Source organism: Poromitra crassiceps, assembly GCF_964638095.1.
Source record: "Poromitra crassiceps genome assembly, chromosome: 3".
In the NCBI taxonomy this organism is placed as follows: Eukaryota; Metazoa; Chordata; class Actinopteri; order Beryciformes; family Melamphaidae; genus Poromitra; species Poromitra crassiceps.
Window position 1 is genome coordinate 91,029,224 of NC_139625.1, and position 17,076 is coordinate 91,046,299.

At 44.6% G+C, this 17,076-nt stretch overlaps 1 protein-coding gene across 1 annotated transcript in view; it reads right to left on the reverse strand.

The window, feature by feature from the left end:
* Positions 1-17,076, reverse strand: part of adck1 (aarF domain containing kinase 1) — a gene marked incomplete at both ends in the record, with an annotated part of 257,552 nt that overhangs the window by 13,222 nt on the left and 227,254 nt on the right. Inside the window, 2 exons of the mRNA XM_083632906.1 lie at positions 2,269-2,462; positions 16,034-16,231. Coding sequence (XP_083489032.1) covers positions 2,269-2,462; positions 16,034-16,231 — 392 coding nt within the window. The remainder of the gene's footprint in view (positions 1-2,268; positions 2,463-16,033; positions 16,232-17,076) is intronic.

Below are 17,076 nucleotides of genomic sequence, written 5' to 3' on the forward strand. Positions count from 1 at the left end.
AATCAAGTAAAGTAAGGCATTACTTTTTTTTAAAGTAATGCGTAATGTGTAATACATTACTTTTTTGAGTAACGGACCCCAACTCTGGTTCCTACACATTTTCATGGATACAATTTCAAAACTTTTCCATTACTTTTCAAGGATCCATGATACAATTTGTATGTAATGTGAGGCGAGTGTGTGTGTGTGTGTGTGTGTGTGTGTGTGTGTGTGTCTGTGTGTGTGTGTGTGTGTGCGCGTGTGTGTGTGTGTGTGTGTGTGTGTGTGTGTGTGTGTATGAAGGTCCATACGTCTCAATAAACATGCGCAGCTACGACTGAACGTGTCACACAACGCATGCTTTGACACCTGAGTAGCATAGTCAATTTCGTTACGCGTTCACACACACACGCGTTCGCAGTTTTTGATACTACGCGACCGGATCTGAAGTGCCAAACGACTCAATAAACATGCGCAGCTACGACTGAACGTGTCACACAACGCTTGACGTGTCATGTAGTTTCCCCATTGACTTGTAATGGTCATGCGTGTATGTGTGCGCTTACGCGCTCTGACTGCGCGACCCGCGTACATTTACGCGTAAAATTACGCGTACATTTACGCGTAAAATTACGCGTTCATGTTGTGCGCGCTGCAGATACACTTCCGGTTGCGTAACACTCAAAACTGCGAACGGGTGTGTGTGTGAACGCGTAACGAAATTGGCTCTATTATCTTCATGCGTGCGTTTACGCGCTCTGGCTGCGCACCCCGCGTACATCATTACGCGTACATTTACGCACATGCACGCGGACTATGATGTGCGCAAACTACATCACGCGTAACAACAAGCTGCGTAGCACAGCTACTTACAGCGTGTACACGTGTGACCAGTGTTGGAGAAATTTCGTTACGCGTTCACACACACCCGTTGGCAGGTTTGAGTGTTACGCAACCGGAAGTGTATCTGCATCGTGCACAACACTGCGTGTACATGAACGCCTCGCGTAGTTCTCTTCTGTTTTATTCTATTTCTTTCTATGTTACATTTTCATCCAGTAGATGGTGCCAGTGACCAAACCAACCAGTTGATCAAGCATGTCGCTAGCAGGTTACTGTCCCAAGATTGCTCGCAGACTATTCTGTGGTCAGCACCAAAGATTACCCACAATCCCTTGGGCCCACATTTTACAACATAAATCGCCCATTAATCCTCATAAACAGCATTTAAAACGTGTAATAATGGATACATGAGTCGGTAAAACTGTTTTTATAGTTGTTTTATTAGTTGTTTTATTTTATTTTATTTCGTGAATGAATGACACCATGTTAGAGACGCAGACCCAACAGCTGTAGTATAAATAGGTTGTGTTGGGATTGCCGAGTTAGATTAAACTGACCCCTTGCGGCTGGATGGTAGAAGCAAGTTGTCAACTGGTACAGTCCTGACAGCATGAAAAACTCTTTTACCGACTCATATCCATTATTACACGTTTCAATTCTGTTTATATTGTTATAGTTTCATCTGACTGCTGTACATGATGACTTGTAGGAATATGCACGAGACTATGTTTTAACTCCAATGAGCTACGCTCGGTGTTTATTACAGAACCAGCAACAGTCTAACACATCTCTATATCCGGTGGTGCCACACCATCAAACTTCCCCCCGCCACCATATCAGTGCGCGGCACTATATACTATGAAGATAAATGGGCGATTTATGTTGTAAACTGTGGGGAAATTGGATTGTGGATAATATTTTGGTCACTGGCACCATCTACTGGCTGAAAATGTAACATAGAAAGAAATAGAATAAAACAGAACAGAACTACGCGAGGCGTTCATGTACACGCAGTGTTGTGCACGATGCAGATACACTTCCGGTTGCGTAACACTCAAACCTACCAACGGGTGTATGTGTGAACGCGTAACGAAATTTCTCCAACACTGGTCACACGTGTACACGCTGTAAGTAGCTGTGCTACGCAGCTTGTCGTTACGCGTGATGTAGTTTGCGCACATCATAGTGCGCGTACGTGTGCACGCGTGACAAGAACGACTATGTTAAGTCATGCAGGCACACACACGTTGCTGCGCATGTGTCAGTGAATAGTGACGTCAATAGGACCCGATAGTGTGTGTGTGACTGTGTGCGTGTGTGTGTGTGTGTGTGACACTGTGTGTGTGTATGTGTGTGTGTGTGTGTGTGTGCGTGTGTGTGCGTGTGTGTGTGTGTGTGTGTGTGTGACACTGTGTGTGTGTGTGTGTGTGTGTGTGTGTGTGTGACCTGGCCATGGCGTGGACACAGCAGCGGGACATGTGTATAAAGGAGGAGGAGGCAGCTCTGGTCTGTAAGCTGATCTCGATGCCTCTCAGCAGGTCGTTGGTCTTCAGCAGCAGCAGCATCTGTCTGGGCACGCGGTTCAACAGCTCATTGATCTGAGGCAGGTAACGGCTGGCATTGGTCCGGATCTCAACATCCTGCCGAGGGATGAAGACAGACAATCAACAGTAAGAACAATCAAATCATAACTCAAACTGCCCTCGGAGAGTGCAGACCTTTCCCCAAGGCAAGTACTCCAGACTGCTATGATATGTCTCCACAAGCCCTCCACAAGTCAACGTGGCATCTCAGGGCTTGTGTAGACTTGGATTAACCCAGGTGAGCAGTATGGAAGCATTTTATGTATTTTTTCTGTTGTTTTTTTAACGTTTTTGCTCATGGCCTCCTTCACACTCGGCTCTCTGTGCCTACCGCAGCTGGAGTGCAGTTCTCCTATCTCAGTGTGCGATGCGTCCAGAGTGCTTTACCCAGTACACTGACTGTATGAGAGTACCTCATAAGACCCCACTTCAAACAAACCAAACTATCCCTTTAACAGTCACACACACACACACACACACACACACACACACACACACACACACACACACACACACACACACACACAGTATTTAAGTATTTAAACCATAATTAGAAAAACCTATGGCAGTGGTCAATGGCCATGTGCAGTTTCAGATTGATTGGCTGACTCGTTGGGGAGAATAATGGATGCAGATGCAGAGAGAGAGAGTTTAGAGGATTCATTCAGGCGACTATAGGTAGAATGCACTGTGGCCCAGTTAGTTCATTTAGAGATAACAGGCCTCCCCCATCAACCAATCCATTAGTTAAAGAGTAGGTAGTTTTCTTTGGTTAACTAAACGCTAGAGGGGTGTACAACACAGTCACACGTTTTACATTGCTCATTACGTGGCCACGACTAAAACTGCATCTCCAAGTTCCCATTGTAACTTAGCGGAGACGTACTTAGGGGACATTCACACCAAAAGCGTTTTTGGAGCTGCCAGCACCTTTCTGCAATTCATTCTCTATGTAAGGATGTGCTCCTTTTCCACGGAACGCACCTGGCGTTTAAACGCTGGTGGCGTCTGTTGTTTTTTAGAGGAGCGCTCTGGGCGTTTTTAAGATGAAAAAAGTTGAACATTTGGAGGAAAAGCGCGCTGCTCGTCTTTTCACTCCTCCTACATTTTCTCCTCCCAGAGGGATCCTCAACCTCTGCTGCTGCCAGAATTGGCAATAATCTGGCTTTCATGTTGACAGTGAACAACATCAAACGAAGCGCAAAAAAAACGCTCCGTGCGCTGTGTTTTGTGCACAATGGAAGCGCTCTCAACATGATTTTGAGAGCGTTCTAACTGAAAAAAACCGCGTGGGGTGTGAACGCCGCCTTAAACCTGTTTTGTGGAAGCTGAAATATGACTTAAAAAAGACTTAACTGGTAATCTTGTGTTTTAGGAGCTCAGCTTCATCAGCACAGTTCCTACAAAGACAAAGCCCTATGAGCAATGATATCTGCTGCCTCCCCATAAACCACAGTTCCCTGACACACACACACACGCACACACACGCACACCCACGCCCACACGTATACACACACACGCACGCCCACACGTATACACACACACACACACACACACACGCACGCACACACACACACGCCCACACGTATACACACACACGCATAGACACGCACGCGCGCACACCCACGCCCACACGTATACACACACACACACATACACACGCATGCACGCACACCCACACGTATACACACACACACGCACGCACGCCCACACGTATACACACACACACACGCACGCCCACACACACACACACACACACACACACACACACACACACCCACGCACGCCCGCCCACACACACACGCACGCACCCACGCACGCACACCAACACACACACGCACGCCCACACATATATACACACACACACACAAACACCGTAGCTCCATAGCGTTCAATTTATTACAACCCATCTCCTCATTGGTTAATTTATGCTTAACTTTCCATTGGTGGATTTACGAAACCCATCAGGACCAAAGTATGCATTGAATAGTTGTTAGGAAGTGTGTGTGTGTGTGTATGTGTGTGTGTGTGTGTGTGTGTGTCTGTCTGTGTGTATTTCTAAGTAAGAAGTAAGATCTATGGCTTGTGGCAATGCTAATTATTCCTGTGTGTGGCATGAGAGTGCAAAAGAGAAAGGCTGTGTGTGTGTGTGTGTGTGTGTGTGTGTGTGTGTGTGTGTGTGTGTGTGTGTGTGCGCAGGTGCACGTTTATGAATTCAGCTATCTCTGATTTATTGGAACAGCTACACCATTATTTTCGTTGGGCGGTGACCGTCGAGCAGATCTAACAATATCACCAAACAACTAATATTGACCAAAAGCCAGTGCGAGCGTCTTGCAAATCCAATGAGCCTGTCCTCCCAACAAAAAACACTCCATTGTACAAGCTGCTTTCACCACCTGTAGTAACATGTACAAGCTGCTTTCACCACCTGTAGTAACATGTACAAGCTGCTTTCACCACCTGTAGTAACATGTACAAGCTGCTTTCACCACCTGTAGTAACATTGTACAAGCTGCTTTCACCACCTGTAGTAACATGTACAAGCTGCTTTCACCACCTGTAGTAACATGTACAAGCTGCTTTCACCACCTGTAGTAACATTGCAAAATGCAGCGACCTCTAATGGTCGTGTAAATAACGATAGTCTATTGAAATAGCATGGCGGAACGGGAAGGCGTTGGGGAGAGAGAGCTGTGTTTGAATCTGAGCGTTTCTAAAGTCAACATTTCAACTGTAAGTCATATTCTTGTTATTGAATAAATAAATAAATAAAAGAGGAAGAACAGGATGAAGTTTCACCTGGGAGGAGGACATGACAACAAAGACAACCCTAACTGACGAACCACAGAAATGATGAGCCAGAGAGACGAGGTCTGTCTCCATGGCGACGACGCGTGCTCTTTGATGTTGCCTCTTCATCTGGACCCCTTTACTCTACTTCAAAGTCAGGTAAACAGGGCTAAATGACACTATTAGACTGCACTGCTTACAGCTTACAGTACACCTAATGTACAGCAGCTGTGAGAGGAAGTGACTGCACTGCTTACAGGAAGTGACTGCCAGAACAGACTCTCGCCCATGTTAATAGATTAACAATACATGAAAAATTACACACCTGTTCTATTTTTGATGTATTGTTAAACTTCACCGTTATTTAATTTACAAGAAGTTGAAGCAGAATTTCTGTATTTTTCAACTTGGACCCTATTTTTGTATTTTTGTTTCTGTATAACTAAGTAATGTGAATAGAAATCTTTGAAATTGATGCAGTATTGACCAAGATCGCTTCAGTTGGCAGCCATTTCCCCCCCACGTGCCCCTACTGCAAAAACGAGCATGTTTTGACCACTGACAGGGGCAGATTATTCCAAAGGGATAGCTTCCTGCTCACCTGGCGTGATCCAAGTCTCCACAAGCCCTGAGATGCCAAGTTGCCTTCAAAATGTACATCCTGATTTTAGCTGAAATAGCCGTATGTGCAGCTGGACGTGTCAGATTTATTCTTCCTCGAGCACCTGGCTACAGTGCAGATTTCAGTTTTGATCATAGTTTTACTGTTAGACATCTACCTACATACAGATAGTCATACATGTAGGATTCTGGACAAAATCCTATTTAGCAATAATATATTCTTAGATTATCAGGAATCCGGTTTCACAAAGCCAATTTTATGACTTTTTAGTGCTATTTAGGCTTTTCAGTGCTACCTGTGAATTTGAGACCAAAATAAAGAAATGACACCAGCCTATTTGTGATTGAGCACAGCTGAAAGCAACAGTAACTGTTAGGGGATTTAAGTCCAGCTTTGTTTAGTGAGAGAGAGGCTGTTTTTTCATGTGTATGCTCTAGCTCAGTGGTTCTCAAATGGGGGTCCGTGGCACTTTGCCAGGGGGTCCGCGAAAAGTTTTCAGGAAAATATTTTATTTTTTATTTTATTTTTTGCAAAAGCTTCATAGTATGCTTTAAATCTAAAATGGTTCATGGATTACATCTTATTTTCTAAGCTAGAGAGGCCAGGTTTTTCAGTATTTTCAGGATTCTGGTTTTGTTGTGAGAAACTCCGTCAGAATTCTAAAGCAAGTTAGGAAAGCTTTGAGTCTACCAGATGTTTCCGTCCACACTCCAATCTGTTCCAATCACTCTTTTTTGGCTCCATGGTCAGATAGAAACTACCCTGCCTAGAGTGAGAAGGGTCTGGCTTCCATCAAAGACCTATACATAGATGGTCATTTTGCATCCTTTGATCTACTGAAAAGGAAGTTTGAGTTGCCCGGCACGGACTGGCTCAGATTCCTGCAAATCAGAAATTATGTTCGATCCAAGATTCATACCTTTGAAGCGCTCCCAAGTGAACATGTGTTTTTTCTATGTTTTGCTGAGCCCTCCTCACTCCAAGCACCTCATCTCTAGATTTGTGTGTCAGTTTGACAACTGCACCATGGCCTCTACTGAGAGGATTAGAGAAGTGTGGCAGGAGGAACTTGGTACTGAATGATCTGACATTATATAGGAAAGGAGTTTGTCGGTGGTGCAACTCTGCTCAGTTAATAGCAGACACCAGCTGATCCAATTTAAAGTCCCTCACCATCTCCACTACTCCAAGCAGAAATTACACAAGATCTTCCCTACTATCTCACCACTGTGTGAAAGGTGTCAAGTGTCGGAGGGAACACTATCTCATGCCTTTTGGTTCTGCCCTTCACTAACGGGATTCTGGGCCCAAATATTTGACTGGTACTACAAAAAAAGCCTACAAAATAACCCTTCAGCCGGAGGCAGAACTCACCATCTTCGGCTGCTCGGAGTCCTCTCTGAACTTCCCTACAGCTGTGCAACAGTCTCTGACACAGGGGACAACTGTTGCCAAGAAACTAATCCTGAAGGAATGGAAGTCCCCCTCCACACCCTCTTTTAAACTGTGGCTGACGGATATGACCTCTGTTATACGGATGGAGAGACTTAGGTTCCTGAGGACCAACTCACTTGGGAAGTTTTCAGTTATTTGGGAGCCGTTTCTGGCCTATCTCGCTGAAGTTGGGGGCGACGGGTGAGTCGCCTGGCTGGTTTCTCATGGACCCCTTGCATGGGATCCCGGGCATAATATCTTCTACAAACCTATAAGCACCTTATGTGACTGGTGGTAGCGTGACGTAATACTGAATGTCGACAATATTATGTATTTTTTCTTTCTTCTTTTTTGTGTCTGAGCCGATTTGTTTGTCTTGTTCATGTTTGGTTTAAAAAAGTTGAAAAAAATATATAAACTTAAAAAAAAATATATATAGTGTCTGAGGCTCGCCCATCTGGTTTCTCATGGACCCCTTGTGTGGGACCTCATGCACAATATGTATTACAAACACAAGCACCTGGTAGCACTATGTTGAACATCGATGATGTGTTTTTTTGTTCTTTTCTTTCCTGTGTCTGAGCCTGTTTGTTTGTCTTGTTTGTGTATTGTTATTGTTCTATAAAAATGGAAAATAAAATATTGGAAAAAAGAAACCTTGCTACAAGAAGCCAAGAAGCTCCTTTTTTCTTTATTGTTATACATTGGCCTGCTGAGCTTTCTTGTGACACATTTGGATGTTTCCTTCCATGCAAACTCTTCATTCCTTCCTTCCTTTCCAACACGTCCCCATACCGAAACGATAGAATCCATTTCCAATGACTCCCAAATATATCAGCTAAACACTGTGATACGCCACGTTGGTTCTGTTTCAACGTAAGTTTAGGCAACTAAAACAACTTCTGTTATGTTTAGGCAACTAAAAAAACGTGGTTAAGGTTAGGGTTATGGTTTGGGTGCCGTACGAACTGTATGTATGCACTTACTCACATGACTACAAGAAGTCGCATTTGTTAACATTGGTCGTTTAAACTGCCTTGACAATCGACCAATTTGTTGTTTTTCTTGTGAGAATGGCCTGTTCTTTTCACCCTTCCTTGCTTAAGCTGTGTTCACACCGAGATATTTATTTTTCTCTCTGTCGCTCGATTCAACCCTTTGGAATCGCTCTGTCGCTGTGTTTAAGTCGCTCGTCAACAGGCACAAGAATTACGCAATGTCATGATGTTTGTCCACTACGAGCCACCGTAGTTGTTTACAAGCTAAGCCTATCAGCGTGCTCCTAACGCGAGCTCTATACCAGTAGTACAGACTTCACTTCATGTCAGCTGTCAGCCTGTTGCGGTTTGTTGCCACAGAGTCGCTCAGAGATTTTTCTCCCGGGCGAATATACGCTCAATCGCTCGTTTTGACTTTGTATGTAAACTCGATGCCAGCGAAAAACTTTAATAGGTCGGTGTGAACGCACCTTTACTTACAAACTTTTCTTCCCTTATTGACCTTACTTGGGACTTTCACATGTATAAGCTGATGGACTCGGTGCGATTCTGGTGAAGTTGCAACATTGTTTCATTTTTCATTTGGTCTGGTTCACTTTCGCACAGCAATTTGCCAAGTGCACCAAACTTTCTGAACAATGTCATGTGGTCGAAACGATCACTCGTCTATTGGACAGAATATAGAGGGGAAATCTCTCCTTCTGCTGCCTTGCCTGCTGAGGGCTGACTGAACAACACAACCCATAGAGAAACCTTTATGCGATCTTGGGATTTCTGGTTTTACTTTGGTGTTACTATCAAATAAATATTTTACAAGAATGCACCCAATATGAGCAGCAGATGAGGCAGCAAGCTGTTGAGTCCAAGATCTCGTGTGCGCGCTGCAGTGTTTGTTTTGCTTCCTTCTACCTCCTTCTACTCATGATGCACTGCCTTTCCTATATTTGCTCTTGTGTTTGGGTCGGTTTGCTTTCACACCACAAACAAACCGCGCTAGAGTTCACTTGCAAACGAACAGAGAACCACGTTTTCAAGTGGACCAGAGTTTGCTTGTTTGTTCCGCAACAGAGTTCGTTTGCACTTTCACACCACCCCAAACGAAGTGCACTATCCGAGGAAACGAACTCTGGCGCGGTTAAAGCGGACCAAACAGCTTATATGTGAAAGCGACCTTACAAACCCTTCCTTCCTGGTAGCAATGGATGCCGTAGGTCTTCTAGTTTAATATGATGCCAGTATCTTTACTCTAGCTTTAAAAATGAGCCCGCTACAGCCTGTGAAAGACAGTCATGTCAGCCACAGTGGCAATCACATTTCAGGGGGGGCGGGGGTTTGGGCGCAGTACCACCCCTGGCCACCTCCAACGCCCCTGCTCGTTCCTTTCCTTGCTTACAAATCCTTCATTCGTTGCTTCCTTCCTTGCTCACCAACAAGCCTTCCTTTCCTTCCCTGTAACATTCCTTACAAATCCAAATCAGAAACTACCAGACATAAAACACCACATAACAATACTATACACCCCCCCCACGCACGCACGCACGCACGCACACACACACACACACACACACACACACACACACACACACACACACACACACACACACACACACACACACACACACCCTCCCCCAGGCCAAATAACAGGGGTTGGGTGCAGTGAAGTACTCTGCTAGGTCCTGCTTGGGGAATAATAATTAGCAGGCTGGTTAGCCGCCTTCCAGCTGTCAGCAGCCACAAAGAAGGTGACAGCTCCTATTTGCATGTGAAAGCTGCAATAAGGACATATTGTATAGCAAGTGGTGCGATAATGGGCCGTACAAAAGGCAGAGAGAATGCGGCTGGGAGGGTGGCATGGTGTTGGGGGAACTGGGCTGGGGGGGAGGGTGGCATGGTGTTGGAGGAACTGGGCTGGGTAGGAGGGTGGCATGGTGTTGGAGGAACTGGGCTGGGTAGGAGGGTGGCATGGTGTTGGGGGAACTGGGCTGGGGGGGAGGGTGGCATGGTGTTGGAGGAACTGGGCTGGGTAGGAGGGTGGCATGGTGTTGGGGGAACTGGGCTGGGGGGGAGGGTGGCATGGTGTTGGGGGAACTGGGCTGGGTGGGAGGGTGGCATGGTGTTGGAGGAACTGGGCTGGGTAGGAGGGTGGCATGGTGTTGGGGGAACTGGGCTGGGGGGGAGGGTGGCATGGTGTTGGGGGAACTGGGCTGGGGGGGAGGGTGGCATGGTGTTGGAGGAACTGGGCTGGGGGGGAGGGTGGCATGGTGTTGGGGGAACTGGGCTGGGTAGGAGGGTGGCATGGTGTTGGGGGAACTGGGCTGGGGGGGAGGGTGGCATGGTGTTGGGGGAACTGGGCTGGGGGGGAGGGTGGCATGGTGTTGGGGGAACTGGGCTGGGGGGGAGGGTGGCATGGTGTTGGGGGAACTGGGCTGGGGGGGAGGGTGGCATGGTGTTGGAGGAACTGGGCTGGGGGGGAGGGTGGCATGGTGTTGGGGGAACTGGGCTGGGGGGGAGGGTGGCATGGTGTTGGGGGAACTGGGCTGGGGGGGAGGGTGGCATGGTGTTGGGGGAACTGGGCTGGGTAGGAGGGTGGCATGGTGTTGGGGGAACTGGGCTGGGTACGAGGGTGGCATGGTGTTGGGGGAACTGGGCTGGGGTAAGTGGAGTTGGTGTACAGCATGAGGACATAGACAGAGGGGGATGAGGAAGAGGACACAATAATCACATAATCGACTGTATAATCTACAATTATCGTGTTATTCTTGACCGCTGCTGTTTTCAGTTCGCACCATTTGTCTGGAATCTCAACTGTACCCCGAGCAATATGCCCTTTTCACAAACATCAGACTGATCATAGTAAGTGCAGATAATATTTGATTTCATAATCAGTTTTTTTCTTCTTCTTTGTAATATATGCCAAAGGCTAATTAAGCCCATTGCACTGAGAGGGCATTCATTGATTTCAGAGGTCATGATGGAATTCCCACATAGTTAGCTAAGCTTACTGACCATATTTGACTATTTCTTCCCTATAATGCAGAGATGCTCACAAGTCATCTTTTGCAAGTCCAAGTCAAGTCTCAAGTCTTTGAGGGGAAACTTCAAGTCAAGTCTCAAGTCTCTTACGGATGAGTGTTCTATCATCTGCTGGATGCCATCTGGTCTGCTTAGAACACGAAGGAATTCAAAGCATGTACTGTATTATCCTCTCTCCTTTATCTATTAGAAGACAGTATCAGCATTGATTAGATGACATTAGTAGACATTTCCTTCATGTTAATGCACCAAAAACAATAAAAAAAAGATTGTTCACAAGTCTCAAACCTGAAGTCCAAGTCAAGTCTCAAGTCTTTGAGGACGAGTCTCAAGTCAAGTCTCAAGTCACTCTGTGTGCGACTCAAGTCCAAGTCCCAAGTCCCCATCTCTGCTCTAATGCACTCTATTTATGTTTCTACTACTACGCTTTCTTCTCCTACTACTACAGTACTACTACAACTGACAGACTAATGGACCTTATTCACAGTGCGGCCATCTTGGGATGACATCACCCGCTGGTTGGTCATGCTGTATTATGTTTATTGTTGTTTATGTTTATATATACTGTATGTTTATTGTTGTTTATATTTATATATACTGTATATTTATTGTTGTTTATGTTTATATATATATACTGTATGTTTAGTGTTGCTTATGTTTATATATACTGTATGTTTATTGTTGTTTGTTTAGTATTATGTTTATTGTAGTTTTATTTCTTCTATATAACAACTACATCCTATTACTTTGGGGGCTGCAACAGCCTCATTTACCCACAGGGATCAATAAAGTTGTCTGAACTTAATGAGATTCTATACAGTGGATCTTAATGAGATTCTATACAGTGGATCTTAATTAGATCCTATACAGTGGATCTTAATTAGATCCTATACAGTGGATCTTAATTAGATCCTATACAGTGGATCTTAATTAGATTATATACAGTGGATCTTAATTAGATTCTATACAGTGGATCTTAATTCGATTCTATACAGTGGATCTTAATTAGATTCTATACAGTGGATCTTAATTAGATTCTATACAGTGGATCTTAATTAGATTCTATACAGTGGATCTTAATTAGATTCTATACAGTGGATAGCAACAGGAAAGATATATATCCCCACATTGCAAGTCCAAAGAGACACCCAGCGTGCATCAGCCAAGCTTGGAACAGAAGAGGAGTCCTGGTGCTCAACAGTGAGGAACATATATAGAAAAAGGTTTGACCTGGGCATGTACCCAAAGTAAGAAGACTGGAGCACTCTTAGTCTGCACGTTCTTTTGATTTAGGGGCTGATATCCCCACATTGATCTATTTCATACACAATAATTCAGCTGTTTCTATTCAATATCCAAATTACCTTCTTATAGAGCAAATCACCGTGACGTCGCACTAACAACAAGAGTCACTTCCAGACAGACAACTGGCAACTGATTTGAATTGCTGCCATATCTGCAAAATGGTTTATTGTTTATTTCTGTTGCCATTTACAGCCGTAGCTGTAGCGCTGTTTCGAGATATATACCGTAGTTAAACACGGTGGTCCGACCTAGCTGACGTTTCTGCTGTGCTTATTTTATGCAGCCTAGTGTCTTTGACAAATTCAACCAACAGTGAAGGCCGGACATTCACCCCCATGTTCAAATGTTCCAGTTTAAAACAGAACCATGTTTGCATGCACTCCGTCCATGTCTTTACACAGCCTATGGGCCCAACAGGTCAATTATGTTTCCAAACTAACGTTAGTGAAAGTGTTATTAATGAGATATGAAAGCATCAAACATGGATTTCAGACTGAACCATTTTCTCTTGATGTCATTTGTTCCTGGCCCCTGTTTGCTCCACACCATTAAATTGCATGTAGGAGTGTTCTAAGATATTGTACTGAAACATTGTGGTTTGGTCTATACAAACTAAAACCTAATTCACTTGACTCACAATGACCTTTTCTAGACAATTTGCCAAACCATCGGCTGCTTCTATTTTTGACTAATTACGTTGTTTTTAATGTTTACAAGATAAACATTCATTAAAAGATAAATATTCCTGCATGTGAAAAAGACATCGCTCTTAAAAGCACTCCGCATGTTGTGTGCGCATGTGATTGCACTATCACTAATGGAATGCATGGTAATTGTTGGAGGTAGGACTTGAAAATTGGCGGTGCACAGGAGAGCGGAGAAGAGAGGAACAGAGATGAGACGAGAACAGACGGAGAGACGAGAGGAGTCGTCAGAAGAGGCGGCAAAGACAGAGAAAAGCAGACGAGTGGTTGTGGCAAGAGAAATGTGTGTCTAATAATGTCTTCTTAACTCCAGAGTGCTGCACAATCAACTAGTGCACTGAGGTAGAAGGCACCACTAGAGTGCTGCCCACCCTAATGGCCTGTGTGTGTGTGTGTGTGTGTGTGTGTGTGTGTGTGTGTGTGTGTGTGTGTGCGTGTGCGTGTGTGTGTGCAGTGAACAGGGAATATAAATGACAAAGGCAGACAGACTGGACTGACGGAAAGAGAGCTTTCATCTCATAGACGGTGGGCCAAGACATTTTTCGTGTTGTTGATTGAGCCTCATCGAAAGTTGACAATATTTTATGTATGATGCCAAATAATTCTATGAAGTCTAAAACTGTTTGTTGGCAGCTCTGGTTTTAACGTATATTTTCATAAATGTATATTTTAAATCAAGTCAGGCAAATCGCGGGATAGCTGTAGTTGATGTACCAATCAGAAAAATCGTAGTATTTAATGCCTCAACCAATCGCACGCGGCTTAAAGGACCCCAATGGATCTGCCCCTCTGCCCGAAATCTAAACAGAGAGATCGCCTCATTGAATTATCTGCTAATACCCAATTTTAGCAGCAGAATTTGATGTCCTATATGGCAACCATTTTAGGGCGTCCTCCTACCTCAGAGTATTGGCTATCATTCCTCAGACTAAGCGTTGTCAGCTCTTGTACATCACAGTACACTGCTTGGCGTGTGCTCTGAAACGCCTTCAGTCCACACACGAAAACGTTGTCATTCCTCCTGCAAACTAGTTGTCAGTCATCACTCCTCACTAGGGGTGTCACGATACACTAATTTCATGATACGATACGATACACGATATTGGGTTCACGATAACGATACGATATTTTAACAATATTTTTTTTAACAAAAGTAAAAAAAAAAAATGTATTTATTTATCATTTATTTAACCATGTGAGTCCCGTTGAAATCGAAACCTCTTTTCAAGGGAGCCCTGGGAAAATACTGGAAAAATAGTTCCAAAAACAAATGCTGTTTTTGGAAATTGTTATTATAATAGAAAACAACATGGAAGATAATGCTTCTCTTGCAATAGAATGTGTCACACTGTCACAAACTAAATGTTTGTTGCATGGTGAAAGAAAAATAAAGTATACAATCTATTTCTTAAATAACTCATGCTCAATGGTCCCTAAACTTATGTAATCTTATGTACCCCTTGAGCTGTTTTGCCATGCCAGTAGTAGTCTACCCCCTCACTCATGCGTGTTGATTCTGCTAAATTTGTTCTATTATTATTCAGGAGCAATTATTTTTTTTATTTTTTTACGATATCATTTTTTTCTGACGATACGCATATCGTGACTTTCGATATCGCGATATATCGTGCAACGAAATATCGTGACACCCCTACTCACGTCTCACACGAAAATGCTGTCATTCATTGTTTTTGGCTGTTCTTCCGTGTGTGGTGGGGAAACCACAAGCAATTGAGCAACACTTTTTTACAACTTCACTTCTGGTTGAGTGATTTTGCCTGCAAAAGTGCCCGGAAACGCCTGGTTTGGCATGTGGCAGCCTACCCCATGCATGTCCAATACAATTATAATAGGCATAGAGGTAATAGCGCGGCAGGGAGAATACAAATGCGCTTGTGCACGCCCCCAATTTGCATTGCGCGCAGAGTTAAATGAGCGCAAACGCTAAATTACCGCTTTTGCGACGATAACGCCCAACGTCTCAACATTCCAATCTTGGGTAGAGTGCTTGTGGCTACTAACTATACTATGGAAGAAATACACAACTTGAGGCGTCAGAGGAGATAACCCCCCCATCCCCCTTCTTCTCCTTCAGACATTGTATACTGTAAATGTTTGACTATTTGTATTACTAGAAGTCTCGCTCGCTACGTCGTGCGCTCGATTCATAGGCCCGTCCGCACGGCAGCTCGCACACGCAGCACGGCCGCTGCGTGGCCTCGCCCGAGCTCGGCTGCTGGGTGGCCTCGCCTGCTCTATTGGCATGCGCAGCGCACATTTGCTCAACTTGGCATCACTGATGACATCACTCACTGATGACATTACAAATGCTCGAGTGACCATCGCTGATGATGTCCGTGTCAGTAGTGAGAGAAGAGTAGAGTCCGCAGATTGACTGATGATGTCATAGACACTGTGACATCCCAATTGCTCGAGTGAACATCACTGATGACATCGAGTGCTCGAGTGACATCACTGATGTCATAGACATTGTGACATCATCAGTGACATCAATACTGACCAAAATCATCACAAATCTCACAATGTGGGACCAAAATCGCAGACAGACAGAAAGACAGAGCCCACTCAATTTGATATGATGATGATGATGATGGTCTTGATTGCACTGTGCTAATTGTCTTTAAATCAATAAACAATTAGTTAAAAAAAAAAAGATGAGTATTAGGATTAGGTTAGGATGTTGTAGTGGTAAGGGTTACTGCTGGGGTGTGTGTCTACCTCAGAGTTTGTGACAGGTGTAGAGCTGATGCCTGCATTGACGGCGGTCCAGGAGCGGGCGGTGAGGATGCAGGCAAACAGCGGGTAGAGATCTCCGGCTCCCAGCCTGCGGCTGTAGCGCTCCACCCCAGACATGTCGCCTCTGATCAGAGCCTGCCACAAGCCACAGTAGTTCAACCTGAAGTCTGGCTGCAGTACCTGGAGGGGAGGATGGGTTGAGCAGAGTGGAGTGGAGTCGGTAAGAAGAGAAAAGTAGGGGGAAGTGCATGGGACCCTGCAAAGGGTCCATGAGATACCAGCTGGGCAAGCTATCCGTCACCACTAACCTCAGTTACTGGTCACTCTTAACCTAATTGAAGGAGGCCAAAAACGGCTCCCAGATAGTTAAGAACCTTCCAAGCGAGTTGGTTCTCAGGGACCTGAGTCTCTCCATCTGTACAACAGAGATCATGTCCATCAGCCACACCTGAAATGAAGGTGAAGAGGACTTCCATTCCTTCAGAACGAGTCTTTTGGCAACTGTTGTCCCCAATGTCAGAGATTGTTGCACAGCTGTAGGGAAGTTCACAGCCGGTGAGTAATAACACGTAACGTTAGCCAGAACCTGTTACCCACGTACCGCGGGGGGGCCAATGCGAGTATGTCAGTTTATAAACAAAGTAACTATAACTAATAAACATGAGATGAATCACGTTGTCATGTTGCTCATTCATTACTAATGCAATACAAGTTGGATTGAACCCTGTATCATAGGCTGCTGAGGCTGCCTTTTCATTTGCGTTTTAATTGACCAGTTCCTGGCATAATGAAACATCTCAGTTTAGATGGTCGCCAGGAAATCAAACCGGTTTAAGCTCGTACATCAGGAAATCAAACCGGTTTAAGCTCATACATCAGGAAATCAAACTGGTTTAAGCTCGTACATCAGGAAATCAAACCGGTTTAAGCTCATACATCAGGAAATCAAACTGGTTTAAGCTCGTACATCAGGAAATCAAACCGGTTTAAGCTCGTACATCAGGAAATCAAACTGGTTTAAGCTC